The sequence below is a fragment of the Camelus dromedarius genome, chromosome 6 (genome assembly GCF_036321535.1).
Source record: "Camelus dromedarius isolate mCamDro1 chromosome 6, mCamDro1.pat, whole genome shotgun sequence".
Taxonomy (NCBI): Eukaryota; Metazoa; Chordata; class Mammalia; order Artiodactyla; family Camelidae; genus Camelus; species Camelus dromedarius.
In genome coordinates this window covers 74,852,801-74,875,935 of record NC_087441.1, presented here as the reverse complement: position 1 = coordinate 74,875,935, position 23,135 = coordinate 74,852,801, and the positions used below count along the sequence as shown (strand labels likewise).

Sequence of the window (23,135 nt, the reverse complement as noted above, 5' to 3'; positions counted from 1 at the left end):
TCCTGTAGAAAATTTGGTTATATTTGTTATGTATTCTTCCGTGAACTTAGGAGATCTTTTGGTTTTGTTTTCTTTTTTTTATTGTGGCTGTTTAACTAAAGGATGCTTGGTGATAAATAATTGTACTCACAGGGGGTCCGGGGGGCCCTGGGTAACTGGGAACAGTCACACCTCCCTACAAAAGGAAAAATAAAGGTAAGAAGAATTTATAGTCATCGGTAACTGGAAAATTATTTTACATAGTCAGAAAAATAAATACCTGGATTTTATATAAACTGCTCATTCCATTCCCTTCATTGAATGGTACACCCTTAGAAAAGAAACGAGATACAGAATTATTCTTTTAAGTGAACAGTTAGCATCTTCACCCTTTATTGTACTGTATTTATTGTACTGTATTAGGAAAATAATATTTTTCCTACTCTAGTTTAGACATGGAGTTGAATACTATCAGTAAAAAAATTACAATGCTTCCATTTTTGGCTTTTCAAAAGCAAGCGTAGAGGAGAAAATGAGAAGGCACTCTAGCTACACTTGGAGCACGTACACATGTGCTTTCAGTGGAGGTGTGATGAACGCACCAGCTTGACAGATGAGACACTAATGCATTCAAAGGAAAATATTATTTGCTCATTAAAATTCAGTTCCTGAATTGCCAATTTATACTAACGGTTTACAGCCCTGATGACCTGCAGGCTGTAACGCAGTCGTGCTGATAAAGATGTGAATAGGGAACAATTTGGCTACTGAAAGGTCATTTTTTTACCCCGCAGTCTCTTCACATTAAAGAGAAGATTAAGGGAAATGGGGGAGACCATGTTACTCACAACCCTGCCTGGATGTTTCTACAAAAACCTATTCTTTTAAAATAATAGGGAACAGCAACTTCCTGATAAAATTGACTGGGGAGTGGAAAGTCCCAGAGTAACTAACACTTAAAGAGAGACTAATTTGAGAGGCTTTAAAAATCATAGATTTTAACATTCAGGGAAAAAAAAAATCTGTGTATGAAGATTTTAGTTAGGCTCTTTGATCCTTCTTTTTAACAATTCCCATAGAATCAATAATCTGCATTTTCCTTTTTGTGATGTCCACTTTTCAGCTGCAAAACTGGAGAGCCATCATAGCACTGGTTTTGGACAGTATTACCCAGTAGTGCTCAGGGCAGACAATTTGCATGCATCTTCCACAGGCTCATGAGGGAGGGAAAAGCACTCTGCTCATTTATTCATTTAGTATTTCACTCCTTCACTGGACAGTTGCTGAATATCTGCTCTATTTAGTGCGCTTAGTCCTGGAGGGGGAAGGATACTTTTGTCTGAAATTTCCTGGGGAGGTTTCTCAGAAAAGACAACCTTTAATTTGTCTTGAAGAAGAAATAGTTTTGGAGAAGGGGGTGGGAGGGAAGAGGAAGAATTCTCAAGCCTATTGTAAACAATAGGTCCCTTTTGTGAGCTCGTGTTATATTTTGCTGTTCTGTCCACTGGGGAGGGAGTGAGTTTTAGTATTTGAGCCTCGAATGCTTTCTGTCCTGTCTCCTTGTTAAGGGGGAAGGTAAGACAAAAAAAAAAAAAAAAAACAAAAAAAAACAAAACAGGTTTAGAAAAACAGAGCGCCGACGTCTTCACGGATATGTGCAGGCTGTAACTGCGACAGACTCGTGACAAATCTTTGCTGTCTCCAGAAAGTCACAGGTGAATTCTGCCCCTTCTGGGTGAGTCTGGCTTCTTAAACTTTTGCCACATGTCAGGGTGGGAAAGAATGTTTGGTTGGACCTAAGCTGTGATGCTGTTCGACCGAGACCCCACATGAGGGCAGACTTGCTCCGGGGAGAGACTGCTCCTCCACAGCCTCTCTGACCAAGTGCAAATCTTCTCAGTCCCAAGCAGGAAAACCTTGATGGCTCTTGTCTATTTTATTCACTAGCTGCTCTATAGAAACAGAATTTCCTTGCATCTTGGGCATCACGGATGGTAATGAACACATATAGCACAATACAATTTTTCTTCCAACTCCCACTGCTGGAAGGGATCTCTTTTTATAGCCCTTCTGTTTTCTGTGAATGAAGCTCATTGAAGTTAAATGACTTTCCCAGGGTCCCCCATGGCAGGAAGTGGAGAGTTGAGTCTGGGGGAGGGGGCACCCAGGTCTCCTGAGTCTACAACACGGAGGTCCACGGTATGCAAATCTGAGCACGGTGCCTTTGGGCAGAGCTAATGGGGGAAAAATCAGGGCTCCTCAAAGGTACACTGGCTATCATTCATATCTATACATAAAACTCAGATGACTTTTATCCTTGAGAATATCTAAATGTGGCCTGATCTCTGAGTTATAAAAGTCTTAAGCAGACACGTGAATTTAAGTTTTAAACTTGAAGCAACTCACAGGTGGTCCAGGTGGTCCGGGTCTCCCGGGGGGTCCCTCGCTGCCCTGCATGGAACATACAGCCCAAAATCAATGGTTTAGACATTTCTACCCCAGGTTTATGAACCAGATTGTGCTTTCTCAGAGAGTCACATCTGAAATCGATGTGACTTGTCATTTGGTTTCAGCCTTGCACAGTCTTATTCAGCTTGACTTTTCCCTTCACCTGGGGAACTACATTTCTAGACCACAGTAAAAGTAAATGTGTTTTCCTGCAGGCATTCAGATCCTCACTGTGTGAGCCCGCGGGTGCAGCTTATTTTCATTCATTTATTTATTTATTTCAAGATTTTTAAAACTAAGGTAAATTTCACACACCATAAAATTAACCCTTAATGTTAAAAAATTTTTTAAAAAAAATTTTGTCTTTTTTTGGGGGGTAGAGGTAATTACGTTTATTTTATTTATTTGTTTTACTTTAATGGAGGTACTGGGAATTGAACCCAGGACCTCATGCATGGTAAGCATGCGCTGTACCACTGAGCTGTATCCCTCCCCACCAGAAGCTTATCTGTAGATGGAGCTGGACAGCCCAGGTGAGGGTGTCCTGGACTTCTGGTGCAGATGGGGGAATGCTCCTCATTTTGGGGTGCATGGCAGATCTCCTGCAAGCAGGGGCAGCTCAGGGATATGGTCCTCTGGGTCAACTCCTCACTTTTAGCCTCACCTCCACCACCTTCATCTTTTGGGAACCAGAGGGGCCACCCCAAGAATTTGAATAAAGTGGAAAATCACAACTTGCATGGTGTCTGCAGGAAAAGAAACTTCTTCACTTCTAAGTTAATATTAGGCATGTCCCACTGAACAGAAGTGAATGGGGTACAGCGTCAGACATTCTGTTTATATGCAAAGCAGACTGAAAACGAAACTTGTGAAAAAATGAATTCAAGATGAAACCTGAAAAATGGGATTTCCTTCAACACCAGGGGCAAACGACAAGAAACGTCTAATAATAATCATAAAAAAAAAAGAATCCAGAGACAGTAGAATTCTTACCTACCATGCTCATGAATTTTGAGGGATTTTAGTCTATTTTCATAAATTTTGATGAAGGGTTTCATTTCAATCTCCCATTTTTTCAGCAACAAAAGAATTTTAAAAATCTTTTATTTGTACCTTTACAATAAAAATAAACTGTAATGTTTTTCTCGCGATGTTGTCTGCCTGAGGATGGGTGACAACGAGTATACTGCATCTTTTCCCTGACTGCTTTGATGGTGACCATCTAAGACTGCCAACATCTGTCCTTCAGAAAATTATGTCATGGTTCTCAACAACCGTGAGAGGGCAACAAACAAGGAAAATATGTGCCCTTTGAAAGGACTCACCCCTCCCCTCGCCGGCAGAATCAAAAGTCACATTTTCATTCTCAACTGTGCCCCAAAGCTCATCTCAGTGTGGCATTCCCATTAACTTCAAAAGGCAAATCGCGGACTGAGTAATTTCCACAGAGAACAGAGAGACCAGGCTGTGGGGTTGGGCGGGCTCCCACGGATGCCATCAGAAAAAAATGTGCCGAGACCGTCTAGAATAAGCACACTGTTTCCTTTCAACCTGGGGGGGGGATTCCTTTCCTGTTTAACACCATTATGTCCCGTTTTGGTCACTTTGGGGTAGAAGCCACTTGAGTGGCTCGTCTGGACTCTTGGTTCTGAGACATCTCTGATCTGAGTAGTTAGTCTCTGTGACTCTTTTGTTGGCTCCATCACACCATGGGTTAGATTCAGATCCCAAATTGGGTAACCGTGTGATCTTTCTCCTGAGACTTCTCTTTTGCTGGTCCTCCCTGCTGACCGCAGCAGCCCATCTGTCTGGTCAACGGGACAGCCCAGGAAACAAGTTGTGCTATAGCTCTTTGGTGAATTTCCCCTCTGCCCTTCAAAGGACAGAACTTTCAGATTTTCTCAGTAAGAGCATCAGTTACTGGAATTTTGGTCCTGAGAGCTGGTGTGCTGTCCAGAGCCTCGGCACCTGTGGCAGAACTCCCCAATACAAACCACATTCCTGCATCTCATCAGGAGATGCTCACCCCGCCTTTCCACATAGCTGGATGCCTAGGACCCTGCCTCCAGCCTGGACTTTGGCTGTATCGCATCAATGTTCTGTGCATCCTTTCCCCTAGAAATGTATCTTCTGTATTCAGACCAGTTTTTGGACCTAGGTCCTTGCAAGCCCACTACCAGAATAGCGGTTCCCTGACGTCACACCTACTTTGAGGCTTTGTTTGAGTTTATGGGTCTCTCTGTAAATGGTCCCACCTTGCCCCTCGCCCCAGCCCCAATCTGGACCAGAGGGGAGGCTTTTCCTCTGTACCTTGTCACCCTTTGTTCCCATGGGACCAGGAAGCCCAGTTCTTCCCAATAAGCCCTGTAAAACACAAAACTAGGTTTGTTACAGAAACCACAACTAAATGGCCAAGGGTAGTGGAAGCTGGTTGCTAAAACGGATACATTTTGAAGGTCATTTGATCCTAATTAAATCAGTCCTGCAAGCTTATATTTTTTCAGGCCAATACAGCAGCTGTCTCCTGTTGATAAGCCCTTGGAAGGATAAAGTTTGTATTTGTGGTCACTTTTTTCACCTCGGCCAACCACATTTAATGACCTTAATTGGACCCTTTAATACATTTAAGAAGTTAGCCTTGCTGTTTAAATGGCAATTTCCATATCATTCTGCCTTCCTAAATGATCTATAATTTTGGTAGTGATCAACATTTTAAATACTTCACATAGAAGAATTAACAATGTGCCTATTGAGTTATGTGGCCTGCATTTTTACCAATGGAAAATATAATGTAATTTTAATTCTTCTTTGAGAATAGAGTTATCTATAACGTTCATGCTTCCTTTCGTAACTTTTTCTCTTCACTTCATTTTAGTGTAGTGGAGAGCTAGGTTTGTTCTGTCTAACTGGTGGAAGCACAAATGGTAGAATTTTAATTATGGGACATTCATGATTCAAAACAGTAAGGAACACATTTGCAAAGGAACTCTAAATAGGGAAGAGTTGGAGAAATTGAGGCTTGAGTGGAGTTGCTAGATTGAGAAAATCAAAATACAATATTTGGGATAAACATGCTAAAAAAGTATCTATTTACATGAAATTCCAAATTTAACTGGCAACCCTAGGTTTCAGCTCTGCTTCTTAAGAGATTGGGTTTAGCAGGTGGAAAAGGAAAAAAAGATTCTGTTTTAAGAAAACAGGGTAACTGAAGACACAAAAGCCATGATGCTGTGTTTGAGAGAGTGAAAAAAAAAAGTGCTGACTGAAATAGAGGGTATTTTAATTCAGAAAGAGGAATTAGTTGCCTTTTATCATCCTTGATCCATTTATTTTCTGTCTAGAGAATAAATTCTTAGTTCATGGAGCTTAAAAATGTAAGGCTGTAACCCTCTGAATATGTCTCCCCAAGGTTAATGCCCAAATATAACTAAAAAAGATAACGCGCTTTTACATCCAACTGCGATTCATAGAGACTTGCTTCAGCACAGGTTGCTTTCTGGTCTGCTAGAATTTTCATGACAAGTCTCCACAACCCTGAGCCGCCTTAAGTAATGCTAAACAAAAAAATCTGAGATGTTGGATGTTAATTTTCTAGCCAATAGCTGGATAACCTACACAGAGGAACAAACAGCAAAGAGCAACGAGGAACGTTAGTTCAGCTTGCATCCCCCCAGCAGGTATGAACTGTGAATGAAACAAGTTTCAGCAAATACTTACAGGGGGTCCAGTTGGGCCAGGGGCACCTGGGACGCCTGGAATTCCTTGAAGGCCCTAGAAGAGATAGTTCCTGCCATAAAATCGGTTACATTGTTGGAAACAAAGCATTTTAGTTAAGCAAATATTTTGCCTATTGAAAGTGAAACACCTATGTTGGTTAATCAAGAAACACAATACTTGTCATAGGCAAATACCCATCTTCACAGTACAAGGATGTGAGCTAAAACGCCAAGATGTGGAATCTGCACAGACATAATGTCATGTGTTTGGTGATTCATACGGCATTTCTGATCTCACAGAGCCACTCCATCAGCAGCAGCATCTCTGAGAATCTGGCACTGCTAATGCATGGAAATACACATTTCAGACGAGCAGAATCCCACCAAAGAAGTACATGATTACACTAACACTTCATTCAGCTGGTGGAACAATGGAATATGTTTCATGCTACAATATTTAATTCAGCTGGCCAGTCATTATAAGAAATCTGGCTTATGGGTGAATTTAAATTTAGAACCCTTTAATGGCTTCAGCATAAAAGTGAGCAGACTCTCCCTCCCCTCCTTAGAGTTGTAGCAGGATGCTAATTGTACTGGATATATTTATATATTCAAGGAAGAACTGATAACTTGTGTAATTAATCTTCCTTTACCAAGTATGTCAGCAACAGAATATTAGTTAAATTACCTAAAACCCATATTATGAAATATTTTGCAACGATTAAAATCATCTTCCAAAAACTATTGGATAATGTAGAAGGCAAGTTATAAAATGTTACGTAGAGTAAGGTCCAAATTATTAAAAAAATTATAAATGCACTTCATGAGAGATGAGACTCATAGAGGCTCATAGTGTCTTATCTGGAAACTTTAGTGTCGGATGTGTTTCCGAGTTCTGCATTTTCAGATCTGTTATAAAGGGAACACAGTACTCACACTGGATATTACATAACGCTCTCAGAGGTAACTGAGACAGCGCCCTCTAATACACACATGTTTCTATAGCGAAACATGCGATATTCTCACCAAGTAGGGTAAATAGACTAGCTCCATATGACTTCAGGTCAGATTCTGCCACCAAATAAATTTGCTGCAAATTTGGGGAAAATTTCCTGGGTTTTCAGAGGCTTTTGAGCTTTGAAATTGTGGGTATGGGGTTGTGGGCCATCCATCATCTTACTGTAACCAACAGTCCTCCTTGACAAGTACAAATAGGAATCACTTTTATCTTTTCAGGGCTTTTGTGTCTTTCCCAAATTTTCTATCGTAAAACAGATGACTTCTAGAATGAGAAAAATATACTTTTAAACACCCACTTTTTATTTCAGATAACCATATGATGTATCAAGTTCTATTCGGAAGAACAGTTCCATTTTTTTCGGGATTTTGTTTTCTTTACCTAGTAAGCCTTTTATATTGCCAAACCATTCATTGTTATAATAAAATTCCTCTACCTTGGACTGTGATGAAATATGCATTTTATACACACTGTAACTTTCAGGTGATGTGACCATGGTAAAATGACCACAAACTTATTTATAAGAGCTCTAGAGGACCAAGGTTCTATTGGGTCAAGGTTCTTTGCATCAGCAGAATCAAGAACCACGCTCTGCAGGGTCTGTCCATCTAATGCCTAATGGGATCGTGTGTTCCTTCAGGGTTTTTCATGTGATGGGAGGTGAAGATGTGCTGGAAAGATTCTCCCTGAATGTGCTGAAATCCCTCATGTAGTAAGAGTCTTGGGGAGAATCTTACATATACTTGTGTTGAAGGATGTGGACATAGACTTTCTTCAAGTTGATATCATTCTCACTAGCAGTGCTCAGTGTGTGTGTGTTGTGTGTGCACGTGTGTGTGTTTCGACTGCACACATTAGCATGTTGGCTCAACACTTTGATTCCCCACCTAGTAACTTGCTTATGGGTTGATAAGTGGAAAAGAAACAAATTTCCTCTGGGAATGACATCTCTAAATGTCTGGAGATTATAAATGCTATAGCACACATTGCTTTATCTCAAAATACCCACACTTCCATAAAATTCTCTCTGTATGGACATGTATAAGATGTGCATGTTCATATGTATTCTTTTTTGGTGGGGGCTACTTTCAGTCGCAACATGGAGTCAGCCTAGAGATGCTGAGTGAGACTTTAGGTAGTCTAATTTCGAAGCTCGGGACTCATTAACCTTTGATGACCACATTAAACTTTAAAATAAACCTCAGTCCATAAATAAAAAAAATCATTCTTGGCAGTCTTTCTCTGCATAAGCTGAAATTTGGCAGTAAGGGTGGAAGTTACTGTGGGTGTAGAAAGGGCAAGAAGATAATTTTCGAAGACAAGAAGGTCATTAAAGAAGACAAATACATATTAAAGAGGAGGACAGTCCGTTTAGCCTAGAGTGCCAAACTAAAACACGAATTAAAATCTACTGCATACATATTCAAGGGTCATTAGAACTAAGTTCTTTCCCTGCTCTGATATTTTTATTTTTGCAAGTCCTAGCTCAGTTGCTACCAAGAATACTTATTTTCCCATTGCTATCATTTATGGCTGACGGTATTTTTTGAGTCTATTTATCAATTATTACTCTGAAATATTGTAGGAGGGCCTGCATTCCAAGTAAGAATTTCCTCTGACTATTAGAGGGGAGTCTGTGTTCTGTTAGCATCTTACACGTTGCTAACTTTTGTGAAACAAAATACCTGTAAAAACTGTAGAGGATGATGTCACTTTTGTAAAGAGCAACAGGCAGGCAGTTCCTCTCTTTAAATCCCCAAATGGATTAAACTGATAATCAGATCATTATTAAATAATAATTGGAAATCCTCAAAGAGAAAGGGTGTCCCCGTGTATCTTTTCCACTAAGCGTAGAACAGACATCTCAGATCCTGTGCGATTAGATATTATGTGCATGTTGAAATAGTATAGTATATTGACCAGTTGGAAATGCATATGTTCTTGGTCAAAGTTGCATTCACTTAAGCAAATCAACAGATTGAAATTTCAGGGAGAGGGGTGGGGTATAAGTCAGTGGTAGAGTACACGCTTAGCATGCACAAGATCCTGGGTTCAACCCCCAGTACCTCCGCTAAAAAAAAAAAAAAAGTTCATGGAGATCAGAGTCCACGTAGAAGTCAAGGTAATTTCAGTATTTCCCATCTGCTCAAGAGGGAAAAGGTGCGTTGCCCTCTAGCCCCCCTTCCAAGAGGCCCAGCGGAGTTAGTATGTTACTTCAGGCTCATAAGATTCATGTGACGTGAAGAAACAATGGGAAGGAACCTCCTTTGGAGCCAGCGGCAATTCCCAGATAGCAAGTCCCTCGCCAGGTCTGCAGACACTGCCTCAAAGAACCCACAAGGGACACTCAAGGAAGAACACACTGAAACTGTGGAGGAACTAACGGGGGATTTCACTTCACCACGAGAGCTAAGGATCCTGAAGAATCAATAAAAGTTAACCTCTAATAAATTTAATTTAGAGTCACTTATAAAAAAACCTGAATCCAATTATTTCCTGATCTTTTTGTTATTACCTTCTCAACTGCCTTTAACACCTCCTTCTTGAGTCTCGGCAGTTAAAAGCTGTTAGGCTGTGAAAACCAGACACTGTGCTTGTACTTTCTGCAGCGCAGGGAGATGCAAAAGCTCCGTGACCCTTCCTTATTTTGGAAATAAAATGCCTTCACTTTTATTTATGGATGAAAATAAATGGTATTTTTCATTACTCTTCAATTTCGAACTTAGGAGAAAAAAAAAAAAACAACCCACAAGCAAATCATCATAGTTTCCTTGACGAGAATCAATATTAATTAAAAGCAATATAAATGATCATTTATAAGGGGAATCAGAACTCCAACTCAAAAAGTAGATCTACTTGGTAACATGCTTTTCTGCACTAACATCAAGGTTAATATATGCCAGATGGCGCACTTACCTTCATTAAGAATTATTAGTACCAAAACTGTTTAAACTAACAACAATTCATCATCCTAATTGGTTTTTCTAAGCGTTAATGTGAATTATGTAGGAAAGAATGCATCAGTGTGGCTGAGAGTCAGAAAATTATGCCGCCATCTCAAAGGCACATTTGACTTTGAACCTTAGTGGAAGGGTGAGCAGCTGATTTAAACCAGTCCAAGCTGACCCTTTTGATAGACTTTTTTTTTTTCCTCCAAGAGTTTGAAAGTTGAGCAGGGATACAGACAAACCAAGGTCATTGAAGCTGAGTCACGTTCCAGCAGCGAACCAGGGAAGTTCTGCTGGGTCCTGGGGCTGCCCTCACCCCTAAGCTGGTTGTTAACTGTTCTTTCAATTCTAGGAGCTACGCTGGGATTCTTTTCAGTAAATCTCCTTTTCCTCTTTCTCCTTGCTTTCATCTGGAGAGAGCTAGAATGGTTACCTGCTACAGGAAAACAGAAACATTGGTCCCTGGTAGGTTAACTTGGTGTCTTAATTTCCTTGTCTCACAGACTGGCCCACTGATAATAGACATCAACTTATTATTATTTACAATGGGTTAACATTTGAACAAATCCTACCTAAGTCTTTAAAAAATTTTTTTTATCTTTTTACTTTTTAAAAACGTGTTTAGCATTGAACATGAATTATAGAAAAATGGATGTCCCTCTGTTGAGTCACATGAAAAGAACCATAAGTACTATATATAAAATAGATAACAAGTTTCTACTGTAGAGCACTGGGAACTATATTCAACATCTTGTAATAACCTATAATGAAAAGGAATATACGTTGTGTATATGTATGACTGAAACATGATGCTGTACACCAGAAATTGACACAACACTGTAAACTGTACTTCAAGCAAAAAATTTATCAGAAAGAAACAATAGTAGGACTATATGATCGGATAAGAGCCTTTTACCTCATCGCCTTTCTCCCCAGGGATCCCGGGGTAGCCGCGCTCTCCTTTGCTCCCCTAGAAAGACAACAAATTCAGCTAGTACACTCAACCATTTTGTCATTTTTTGGAAAAATGAAAACATCTCTTCTCAGGACACTCGGGGCATGTAACCCAGACAGGATCAGGGAACAAATAAATGACATCTGCAAATGGCTTTTCTACCACTTTTCCAAAATATTTTTAGAAAAAGTAGTGTATTTGAAAATGTTTCCTTTTTTTCCACCCCAAATTAAAGGCTGCACAGAGGAGAGACTTCCTTACCTTTGGTCCCTCTCTGCCTGGGATTCCTGGAGGACCCCGTGGCCCTGTATCACCCTGGAGGACAGACGAAGCACAGCTGAGAGGAGGCACCACGTGTAACCTACGGGGTCCACCCGCACTCAGCCTTCGTACCTTGTGGGCTACAGAATCGAACTTTCCAGGCTCACCAGTGCCTGCATCTTCTCCTTTGTTGCTTTTCAGCCCAGGGACACTGGCTTGGCAGTTGCCACAGAAGTTCTAATGAGGATAAAGATAAGGTCACTGAGAGATTCGTCCAAGTAATTGATCAAAGCGAGTTTTGATTAAATTTGACCTTCTGTTTGAACTTTCGTGAGAGCTGAGTAAAGGCCATTGTTATGTCACTCTACTTTCAGAAACTGTATTTATACAATTTGAAAGATAACTTGGGGGTGGGGAGGGTATAGCTCAGTGGTAGAGTGTGTGTTTAGCATGCACAAGGTCCTGGGTTCAATCCCCAATAACTTCCTTAAAATAAAACAAAATAAGTAAATAAAACTAATTACCCCCTACCCGCAAAAAAAATGGAAAAAAAAAAAAAGAAAGATTACTTTTGGGGAAGTAAAAATGATTTTAAAAATTGAAAAAATAAAATAAATTTTAGTAAAATTGAAACAAATCCTGGGTCAAAACAGTTCTGTTGATGGTGGTCCCTCTTAGAGCTGGAATCTATGAAGACAGGCTGGAGTGTGCAATGTTTCCCACACTAGTTTTACCACCAGGATCATTTCACAGACCTAATGTGTTGGTAAGGGAGTTAAAAATACATATATAATTGTAGAACCACCCCTATTAAATCTGAAAAACTATGAAGGCAGAGAGATGCCTGAAGACTTAAGAGCACCAGAAAGGTTTCCATAGTTCAAAAAGTATAAAGAAGATGAATTATTGCACCTGTAGACATAGCATGGTGTATCAATATATATATAGTCACATTTTAGAATGGATTATTCAATTGATTTTTTAAATTGAATTATGGCTGATTTACAGTGTTGTGGTAGTTTCATGACTGTTTTAATAAAACATAAAAATGGTAATAATTACGAGTCAATAGAATTTTCTAGAGTCACTTCAAACTGACCTCATCTTCTTTACGTTGGGGTGACCAGAAGGGTAGATGAAGGAGAACTGGATTTCACTGAAGTTTTTGAAAAAGTATCTCAAGATTTTCTCATGGAGGTTATAAAGATGCATCAATATTTGTCTAATGCACAGTCTTATTCCAAGAGGGACTGATACACAAATTAACCCAGAGGAAGGTCTTTGAAGGTCTACATCGTTCAGGCCTGGGATTATAAGTCAGTTCCTTTCAACACTTTAATCAGACATAGTTTTTCAAAATGAAAAGCAGGATGATCAAGTTTGCTAAAGACTCAAGACAGAGAAGGAGAGTTCATGTGTTGGGTAATGATGTTAGGATTATAATTACACCGTGAGGTTGGCGTAAAAGATCCAACCCCCAACCGAAATTCCCATATGCTTTGGGGAAACACACGCTTCCTCTTTCGATTGAATGCAGCTCGTTGGGACTATCAGTCCAGGTGTCCTGCCCACCTCTTGCCAATTGGCTCTCCTGGGACTCAGAACTTCCATGAGGTGATGCTGGGACAGGCAGATGGCAGAGGCATCTATTAGAGGGATGTGGCCTTGGGGAAACCACCCATCACTTGCATGTCCGAGGCCTTTGGAGCCCTGGTTCCTTTCCCTGTCGGAGCCTGTTCACAATCTTTCTGTCTGTGCTGTCCCACATTCTATCAGTGTACTCAGTATTTTTTTTTTTTTTTGATCCTGAGAGTGAAGGACCCTAACTGCTCCGTACTGAAATAGCTCCTACAGTCCCACCATTTATAACACTGCTGCCCTTGTGAAGAGCATGAGACTTACTGACTGAGGACCTGCGCTCCTGTGCTAATGTCACTGTGTTACTAGCTGTGTGACTCCATACAAGTTACTTGACCTCTCGGAATTTAGGTCTCCTGTGCACAGAGTAGGGAAACACCACGGCCTGAACTCATAGGATCCTTGTGACTATTAAATAAATAAAGCAGCGCATTGCCTGGTGTAAAATTGTAACTCAATAATACAAGAGCCTTCTGAAATCCCCATCAACATTCTTTTCTGACTTATGAGAAAATGTTGGCTTTGGAAGGTCTTAAAAATCCCTTTATTTTTATATTTATATTCATATTTACATTTACATGTACTACTCTCAAAATCTTAATCATCTGACATATATATATATAGTATATATATATATATACACTAAAGTTCTTGAGTCTTGTGAATTCAATCCATAAAATATTCTTGCCTGCCTACTTTTATGTAAGTCATTGTGTAAATTATTGGGCTCAATGTGAGGAATATAAAATAAATCACAGGTACACACATATAGCCCAAGTGTGTGTGTGTACAAATACCCACTGTCCATTCATATACAGACAGATAATTTGTATAAAGTTTGAGTGTAATTATATAAAGGGACAGATTTTCATTTGGGTTCCGTCTTAGCATACCACAAAGAAACATGTAAATACATAACTTCCAGGGGCCCTGTAATCATCCACCCCCAACCATTTTATAAATAAAAGAGAGGGGAGTAGTAGAGACAAAAAAATGGTAGCAAGATGAATTCCCTATGAGGTGGCTAACAGGTAGAGATCATTTTGATTTAACAGAGTAACAGGTGTTTGTTAGGGCAATCATCAGCTTTGGAATTTTGTAGCTCACTTTTTAAAATCCCATGACATAAAAACTCAGCCTTGCAAGCTCACTGGTTACTGAGCAGCACGGTTTTTCACCTTGGACTGGCTTGAGCGGATATACAGTGATTGGGTTTCCCGGTGGTGAGCTGGGTGGGTAAACACCATTAAGGGAAATCTATGTCTCCAGTGGAGAGAAGGGCCTCCTTAAGGGTGTTCATGACAGTGTTTCTCTCCTGCAGCTCATCCCAGAACTGCCCTCTCCTCCCCTGCTCCCTGCTCTTCCCCTCCTCCCTGCTCTTCCCCTCCACAGCCCCAAAGAGAGGCTGGTAAGGAAGAGACTGGAGGGGTTAGTAAAAATGGCACAAGGCACATAAAGATCCATGCTCCCTTTTGTATCTGAAAGATGTTCTGCTGCTAAAAAAACAGTTTGATTTCAGACTAAGCAATTTACTCAAATTCTGGTAAAGATCTGCTTTCTGATTTATCCTGGAAATTAACACATCATTTCTTACCTTGAACAAGGCCCCGATGTCTCCCAAGAGAGGAAGTGCAATCTGTGTTTAAGGAGAAAAAAACCAAATACACGTATTCATACACATGTGGGCACATGGTACAACAAATGTATAATAAAGGGAGATATTTTCTCACAAAAGACAAAGCCAGTTGGGATTTAACATCATGGGGCTTCTAAGAGGCTCACCATCAGAATGATTGGCTTCACATTATGTGTCAAATCCAGAAACAGACACATGGCGCTAGCAGAATTCAAAACTATTTTTGAAAGATAGCTTTGATTTCTCTACCAGGAACACGCAAACACCCGTATTTCATTGTTTCCACTCTGAATCTCTGTTTTATATTTTCATGACATGGTAACCTTCATGCCAACCCTAGAATATTACTAGTTTTAAATCATACATAAAGATAAGTCATTTATAACTAGGAAAGCATTCCTCTGCAGAGCAAATCATCAGGCTGTTGAAAAATACGCGAAGTATAGGATGAGTCTTCCTTAAAGCTATTTCTCATTGAAATTCAAAACAGCCTCTAGGTGGCTTAGGTGATGGGCAGGACTGATACCGAGGGATATTGGGCATGTTTTGGCCCATGTCTTAAGGCATCCTTTCAGAGAGACACTATAAACCCAGGTAACACTTTATAAGATCCCAAGATGATACACACATGATTCACTCAGCGGTGAAGTGAAAGGCCAAAATATGCCTCTGCACATAGCTTATAAAGGCCCATGAGGCCCGAACAGTGTGGGAGGAAGAAGGATTTGAGAGGCTTAGAACTGAGAGGCCAGATTTGGAATTTATTATACAAAAACTCTTAATACAATGTCATGTACCATATGGCTTCTCAAATTATAACTGCCGGTTCTTAGGCTATATAGAGGGATTTCACTGTCACTCAAAGCAAAGTTTAACCTAAAATAAAACTTTGGAACACACGTTTAGGGCTTAAACCCATCTTTAGAGATCCAACTCAAGCCAGTTTTTGTAATTTAATCATCTCAGCATTTTAAAGCCACAGAATCAATAAATATGCACAATATTGTATGAAACTTACTTGCAAACTTTCACTTAGAAAAATGAAATTCATTTAGTCCTTAGCATTAGAAAGAATAGAATCTGTGGCAATGTATTTTAATTCAGTTTTCCATGGGATTGAGACATTCTTTGCCAAGGCTCAGCCTGGGGCAAAACTGTACAACTGAATTATACCCTTAGGAAATAAGTATTCATCACACACACAAAAATGCTGATGTAGCTTGAATTTTTTCCCTTCTACAAAATAACGGGGATAAACAAAACCACCAAGCAGTCACTGAACACTCTAATTAGTTTGGACAGCAAAACCTGCTTGGTAGGCTGTTTGGTTTCTGGGTGCATTAAAGACACATAAATCACGCAGAGTCTGTCAACATACCGGGTCACCTGGGGGGCCTGGTGGACCTGGCTTTCCATCTCTTCCTGGAGCTCCCTGAAAACAGAAGCATCATGTTCAAATCTGTACGTTGACACAGGTGTAGATTAAAATGGGTCGGGGGAAGAGGAAAAGTAGGTAAAAACCATCCTTACATCATTCCCTGGGGTCCCTGGAGTTCCTGGCAACCCAGGGAGACCTCGAGGACCCTGGAAATGGGGCAAGTAGTTAATTATAAGGACAGTCTTTTGGAAATCCTCCTGTCCCCCAGGTCAAGACGGATTTGTCGTGCCAAATAACATTAATGAGCTTACCTGAATGCCTGGCTTTCCAGCCGGTCCTTGGGAGCCCTGAGTGGAAGGAGGTTCAAAGATCAGAATCCTGCCTGGAATGTCCATAAATTATCCAAGTGGGATAAAGGGCTAAGTATTGTGATTTATTTAGTGGAGCAGCAGGAATTGCCACCATACACAATCTGACAACTCTCTGCAAAGTTGGCCAAGACGTCTGAGCAGCAGGTGAACACCTGACCGATGACAGTCTGGCAGTAGCGCCACGGCTGTGCTTGGATGCCTGGGACGTCCCCCTCAGCACCACCATCACCCGTGCCGCTCTCGAGTGCACCAACAGCACCCTCAACGTCTAGCTGGCTGCCCGCCGGGTAATCGGCTTCCCTTCCTTTCTGCTTTTGGCTGCAATTCGTTGCTCTGAAGAAATTGTCAGAATGGGACTTGGCAGTAAAACCACTCAGTCATTCTTTTCTATGTTAGAAAACTGGAATCTGGGGTAACTAAAACGAGGCTGGGAGATCATCAGCGCACCTAATGATGACAGGGTCCCCCCAACACGTGACCGTGGGCCACTGGATGAGGAAGTGACCGACCACTTAGGTAAGTAAAGAGCTGGGTTCTCAGCACCTGACTTCAGTACCTGCTCACTGCCTTTTCCCTTCTTACTTTTCAAAATAAATATTCATATCACTGCCACTGTCAAAGCTACTTTCTTGCTTTCTTTCTATTTACATCGTGTCCCTAAGTTATTTTTTGTTTGTTTGTTTACTTTTTGCTCCGACCTCCTTCACTCCCCTCATCATTTCCTGATTTACTTTTTTACTTTGTTTAATCTCCCATCTCCAGTGGTCTTTATGTTCTTGCCCTGGAAAATCAAACACCAGTCGCACAAAATATAAACATTCATTATGACGCCTTATTTACTTCTCATGGTAATTCCATTTCAAGGCCAATTCCCAAATTAATGTCATCAGAATAACCATTTATTTCTACTTTTCTTGTCCCAAAATCTTCTATGTTTTCTCATAGTAAATAAAAAGTTTTATCTCTTGTTGCTATTTAGTCCACAAGAATGCATATAATGGCCATTATTATCATTATTATCCTTATAGCTAAAACACATTTTAAAAACTGCCCATTATTTGTCTTAACTATCAAAAACAGATTCCACTCTCTCTTCTCTAAGATATCACATAGAGATTTTTGATATCATCTCATTTATACATCCTCCATTCACTTTAAAATTAATTTTTCATTTTACTCTATTTACAAACAGTAATATATAATCACCTAAAACTAGGCATTCTCATAATCTTACAAACATGCATTTGTACTTTTTAACATAGAGAATGGAGGAATAGAGGGTTAAATCACTTCTAATTCAAAATCAGTGTCTGTGTGATTAGCATCTGTAAGTCAACGAACAGTGGGTACCCTCTGTGCCTAGGATGTAACCACAATGCTCATTAATTCTTGCCCTTTGACTGGTGTTCATTTTGTATTTCCTCCTCCGACTATTTCACTCTTTTTTCCTTGTTGAACTTTATCACCGGATTTTATTTCACAATCGGGTCAACAGGGTTTCAAAAGCTTGATTGAGTTTCACTTACCGTCCGGCCAGGAATTCCTATCCCTGGGGGGCCTTTGTCACCTGGGGAACCGTGGACACCTGGCAGTCCTCTTTCCCCCTGTGCAATGAGATGCTTCTGTCAGTGTGAGGCTCCGGGGACGTGAATTTTCCAGTTACATTTTGTTAATTATTAATTCTTTAAAAATTATCTATGATATTTTTACCTTTGGCCCTCGTGGACCAGGTGCTCCAGGATTTCCATCTAATCCCTAGAAGAAAAAGAAGAAAAAAAAAATGAGGTGAATACACTTTTTTTTTTCAAAAAAGTTTAATTACGTCTCAGAAGTCATAACTCAAAAATGTTTCATTGCTTTTCATTTTTGAATAAAACTTTTTCTGTGAAAGAATAAGGAACAGGGAATACAAATTTCACTAGGTTATAGATTTTTGTACGGTCACTTAAAAATACAAGAAGTTTTCATCTTTAAAATGAAGCATCTGATGTTGAGAACTATTTATTATTATTAATATAAAGGTCAAAGGGGATGAGAAAAAAAGGCATATGAAACAGGCATATGAGTTATGGGTTAGGTTTTCCATAGGTTTTCTATGTCCTGGGATTAGCTCAGGCCACAAGGACGTTTTCTACAGATGATCACCTGTGGCCATATGGGCAGAGCCTCTGGAAGGGAAATTTCAGGCAGTTCTTCTGTTTTACGCTATTGTCCAAAGAAAGTTTATGGTTTAAACTAGCATACCTTATTAAGCATCATAGATTCTTAAAGAATCCATGTAGAAGATTCAGGGAGGCCTATGAATCTTCCAAAATTGTACGTAAAATGGTGCATGTTAGTGCATTTTCTTCAGAAGAGAGCCCTTTGCTTGCATCAAATTTCCAAAGAGATTAGCTTTCTGATCTAAAGAATAAGATGGGGGGGGATGCATATAGCTCAGTGGTAGTGTGTGCTTAGCATGCACAAGGTCCTGGGTTCAATCCCCAATACCTCCATTAAAAATTAATAAATAAACCTAATTACCCCCCCCCACAAAAAGCCATCAAAAACTAAAGAATAAGAGGAATACTTATTTTTCTGCAGACCTCCACTTATTCCTATACCTGTGATCTGAAAGTGGGAACACACAAATGGTAATTAATCAACTTTCTAAGGAAATATTTAGCAAAAAGGCTGGTACTTACTGGTTCCCCAGGCAGGCTTTTTCCTGAAGGACCAGCATCACCTTTTGGACCTGGAAGTCCAGGAGGGCCTATGATCCCACCTGGATCTCCCTGAGGAAACAAGGTAAGATTCTCACTTCATTACAAGTTTCACAGTGGGAGGTGTGGAGGCAGTGGGTTCTATTGTTTTAAGTTGTCGTCATAGCGATACTTCATTCTCTCATTCATGCATTCACTCATTCCACAATACATACTAAGTGTCCAATCCATGCTGGATACTATTCTAATTATTATAAGTGCACCTAGATCTTGGCTGAGCTATGTTACAGTAAGTTTATAGTATCGTGAAACATATGTGTATAAATACTTGCACAAAAGGACAAATTCAGAGTTCTTTAGATAACCTTTATATTTTCTTTAAGTTATTTCCAAGTAATGGCTCAATATTAATATACTATTTCCACGTAGACATAAAGAAATAGGTCCTGAGAGATTGAGACTCCTTTCGTCTATACCTGAGTTGTTAGCTGAGCATGAAACAGACTTTTTGAGTCCTGAGATCTTCATCTCTAAGGTAGTTTATTTTGTCACACTGTGTTTCAGTGCGGGAACTGGCCTCCCATAATGTAAAACTCCAGAGACGCCATTCATGCCAAAGTTTATTTGAATATCTATCCCTGCACTGGCAGGGATATCCTGTAGCCTTATCCTATCTTCTTACTTCCCCAATGTCCTTATGACCCTCTGTCTCTTCCTCCTACTCAGTGATGTAATATATAAAGTGAGTGAAATGGGAGCTATACCTTTTCTCCTTTAGTGCCTTGTTTTCCTGGGATACCGTGTTCTCCTGGCAATCCCTAGAAAATTCAGAATTAATGAGAGAGAGCAATTAGAACATTGCTTAATGTAATAACATTTTTATCTGTGAATCTTTGTCTGTAGAACAGAATTTTAATTTAAATTCTGTTAAATTTAAATTTAAATTTAAAATTTCTAGAAACATACAACTTTCCAAGTCTGAATCAGGACAAAACAGAAAATTTGAACAGAGCAATCACTAGTAGTAAAATTAAATTTGTGATTAAAAAAATACAGCAAACACAAGTCCAGGACTGGATGAATTCACAGGGGAACTTAACCAGACATATAAAGAAGAGCTTATACTAATCGTTCTCAAACTATTCCAAAAAATTGAAGTGGAGGGAACGCTCCTAAATTCATTCTATGAGGTCGCCATTACTGTGATACACAAACCAGACAAAGACACTACAAAAAAAAAAAAAAAAAAAATTACTGGCCAATATCTCTGATGAATCTGGATGTAAAAATCCTCAAAAAATATTAGCAAACTGAATTCAACAGTACCTAAAAGGGATCATACATCATGATCAAGTGAGATTTATTCTAGCAATGCAAGGATGGTTTAATATCTGCAAATCAATCAATGTGATACATATTTACAAATGGAAAGATAAAAATCACATGATCATCTCAACAGACACAGAAAAAGCATTTGACAAAATTCAACATCCATTCATGATAAATGCTTATCTAAGAGTATAAAAGGAATCTCAACATAATAAACATCGTTTATGACAAACCCAAAGCTAACATCATACTCAATGGTGAAAAGCTGAAAGCATTTCCTTTAAGATCAGGAAGAAGACAAGGATGTCCACTCTTGCCACTTCTATTCAACATAGCATTGGAAGCTATAGCCAAAACAATCAGACAAGAAAAAGAAAAAGAGAAAAAAATCCAAATTGGAAGGGAAGAAGCAAAACTGTCACTATTTGCAGATGACATAATACTATACATAGAAAACTCTATAAAGTTTCCACCAAAAAACTGTAAGAACTAACACGTGAATTCAGTAAAGCTGCAGGATATGAGATTCATATACAGAAATTTGTTGCTTTTCCATACACTAATAACAAACTATCAGAAAGAGAAAGCAAAAAAAAAAAAAAAAAAAAAAAGTAAAACAATCCTATTTAAAATCAAATCAAAAAGAATAAAATACCTAGGAATAAATGTAACCAAGGAGGGGAAAGACCTGTACTCTAAAAACTATAAAACACTGATGAAGGAAACTGAAGAAAATATAAAGAAAGGGAAAGATAACCTATGGAATGGTAGAAAATATTTGCAAATGATATGACCAATAAGGGGTTAATATAAAAATATATAAACAGTTTGTACAACTCAATATTGAAAAAAAAACCCAATTTCAAAAAATGAGCAGAAGACCTGAATAGACATTTTTCCAAAGAAGACAGACAGATGTCCAACAGTCACATGAAAAATGCTCAGTATGGCTAATCATCAGGCAAATGCAAATCAAAACTCCAATGAGATATCACCTCATACCTGTCAGAATGGCTACCATCAACAATTCCACAAATAACAAATGTTGGTGAGGGTGTGAAGAAAAGGGAACCCCAGTACACTATTGATGGGAATGTAAATTGGTGTAGCCACTGTGGAAAACATTATGGAGGTTCCTCAAAATACTAAAATTAGAACTACCATATGATCCAGCAATTCCACTCCTGGGTATATATCCAAAGTGTTCCTAACAGCATTATTTATAATTACAAAGATATGGACGCAACCTAAGTGTCCACCAACAGAGTGAATAGATAAAGAAGTGGTATGTATATACAAGGGAATACTACTCAGCCATAAAAAGAATGAAATCTGCCATTTGCAACAATGTGGATGGGACCTAGAGGATATTGTGCTTTATGAAATAAGTCAGACAGAAAAAGACAAATATACTGTATGTTATCACTTATATATAGAATCTAAAAAACAAAACAAATGAATAAATATACAAATACAGAAACAGACTTACAGATCTAGAGAACAAACTAGTGTTTACGGGTGGGTAGAGGGAAGGGGAGAGAGACAAGATGGGGTAGAGGATTAAGAGTTACAAACTACTGTGTATAAAATTATGAAGCATGAAGGATACATGGTACAACACAGGGAATATAGCCATTATTTTGTAATAACTTTAAATGGTATATACTCTATAAAAATGTTGAATCACTATTTTTGTACAACTGAAACTGATACAGTATTATAAATCAACTATACTTCAATACCTCAATATAAAAAGGAAAAAGTGCATTTAAAGGGTGTGAGGGTGTGTGTGTCTGTTTCTCTGTGTGTGTGTGAGAGAGGCAGAACTGTGAGCCTACTAAAGCTAGGTTATAATGCAACCCGAGGACCTTTTTACAACAGCATTATATAAGTATTTTCAGCTAAAAGACTTGCCCTTTTTGGTAAATGTTGCAAGAAAACAACTGAAGCTCTGGAAGTGTTTTTCTTGGATGCAGAATTGAACCACAAGCCATGTGTAATGATGTGTCATAGAAATGCTTGCTTTCTGCTGTTGTTTTCTTTGTTCCTTTGGAGGTTTACCAATCTCCTCTACTGTTGATACACCACTGACTAGTGTGTCCAAAATGATAATTTAGTTAACTTGAGTTCCAAAGATTGATTTGTTGGGATAATAATATTCAAAAGGACCTCACATGAATATATGAAGACACTAGACTTCTCAATATCCCCTGACCTTAGGTGTGATCAGTTTTAGTGATGGAGATGACCCATGACTTTGGAAAATGTAGGACAACTCAGTCACATGAAGAGATATTGACATTCTTTAAAACATGCTTAGTCTCAGTTTAGTTTCCAAGTATCAAAGACTCATGCATCTACTATACATACAATATTTCCTGGTGGTCCTCTGGGTCCCATAGGGCCTGCAGGTCCTTGATGACCCTATAATAGAAGACGATATGGACTTTAACTTTGCTGAAAAGTGGATAGCATCTGAATATATGTAAAACATGATGTGACCTTTATCTAGAGAAAGATCAAGTTTTCCCCCATCCAGCTTCCTCTGTCTAACACCGAAATGTGCTTTGGGCTTACAAAGATAGTTTCAAGATGTTGTCATTTAAATGGGTCTGTTCTCCCCAGCAGGTGAGGCCTGGACAACTTGCTTTACCCACTGGGGAGGACACAACACATTACTCTCTTGCATGCCTCCTGGTCTTCTGTGGGACACTCCTATGGAATCCCACATGGGCAATTCAAACATTTCTGGGCTG

General features: G+C 39.2%; 1 protein-coding gene and 1 non-coding gene across 6 annotated transcripts in view; both read right to left on the bottom strand.

The window, feature by feature from the left end:
• The window catches only part of COL19A1 (collagen type XIX alpha 1 chain), a 319,412-nt gene that overhangs the window by 47,187 nt on the left and 249,090 nt on the right, over positions 1-23,135 (bottom strand). For all 5 annotated transcript variants that reach the window (XM_010975277.3, XM_031455936.2, XM_031455935.2 and 2 more), the window contains 17 exons: positions 22,750-22,803; positions 19,815-19,868; positions 19,033-19,122; positions 18,059-18,103; positions 17,875-17,952; positions 16,289-16,324; positions 16,130-16,183; positions 15,978-16,031; positions 14,558-14,599; positions 11,458-11,562; positions 11,326-11,379; positions 11,026-11,079; positions 6,145-6,198; positions 4,738-4,791; positions 2,386-2,430; positions 260-310; positions 131-175 (listed from right to left, as the gene is read on the bottom strand). In XM_010975277.3, the coding sequence (XP_010973579.3) occupies positions 131-175; positions 260-310; positions 2,386-2,430; positions 4,738-4,791; positions 6,145-6,198; positions 11,026-11,079; positions 11,326-11,379; positions 11,458-11,562; positions 14,558-14,599; positions 15,978-16,031; positions 16,130-16,183; positions 16,289-16,324; positions 17,875-17,952; positions 18,059-18,103; positions 19,033-19,122; positions 19,815-19,868; positions 22,750-22,803 (969 nt within the window). The remainder of the gene's footprint in view (positions 1-130; positions 176-259; positions 311-2,385; positions 2,431-4,737; positions 4,792-6,144; positions 6,199-11,025; positions 11,080-11,325; positions 11,380-11,457; positions 11,563-14,557; positions 14,600-15,977; positions 16,032-16,129; positions 16,184-16,288; positions 16,325-17,874; positions 17,953-18,058; positions 18,104-19,032; positions 19,123-19,814; positions 19,869-22,749; positions 22,804-23,135) is intronic.
• On the bottom strand, positions 2,847-2,920 carry TRNAG-ACC (transfer RNA glycine (anticodon ACC)). Its single transcript has one exon. It is a non-coding gene; the product is annotated as a tRNA-Gly (tRNA).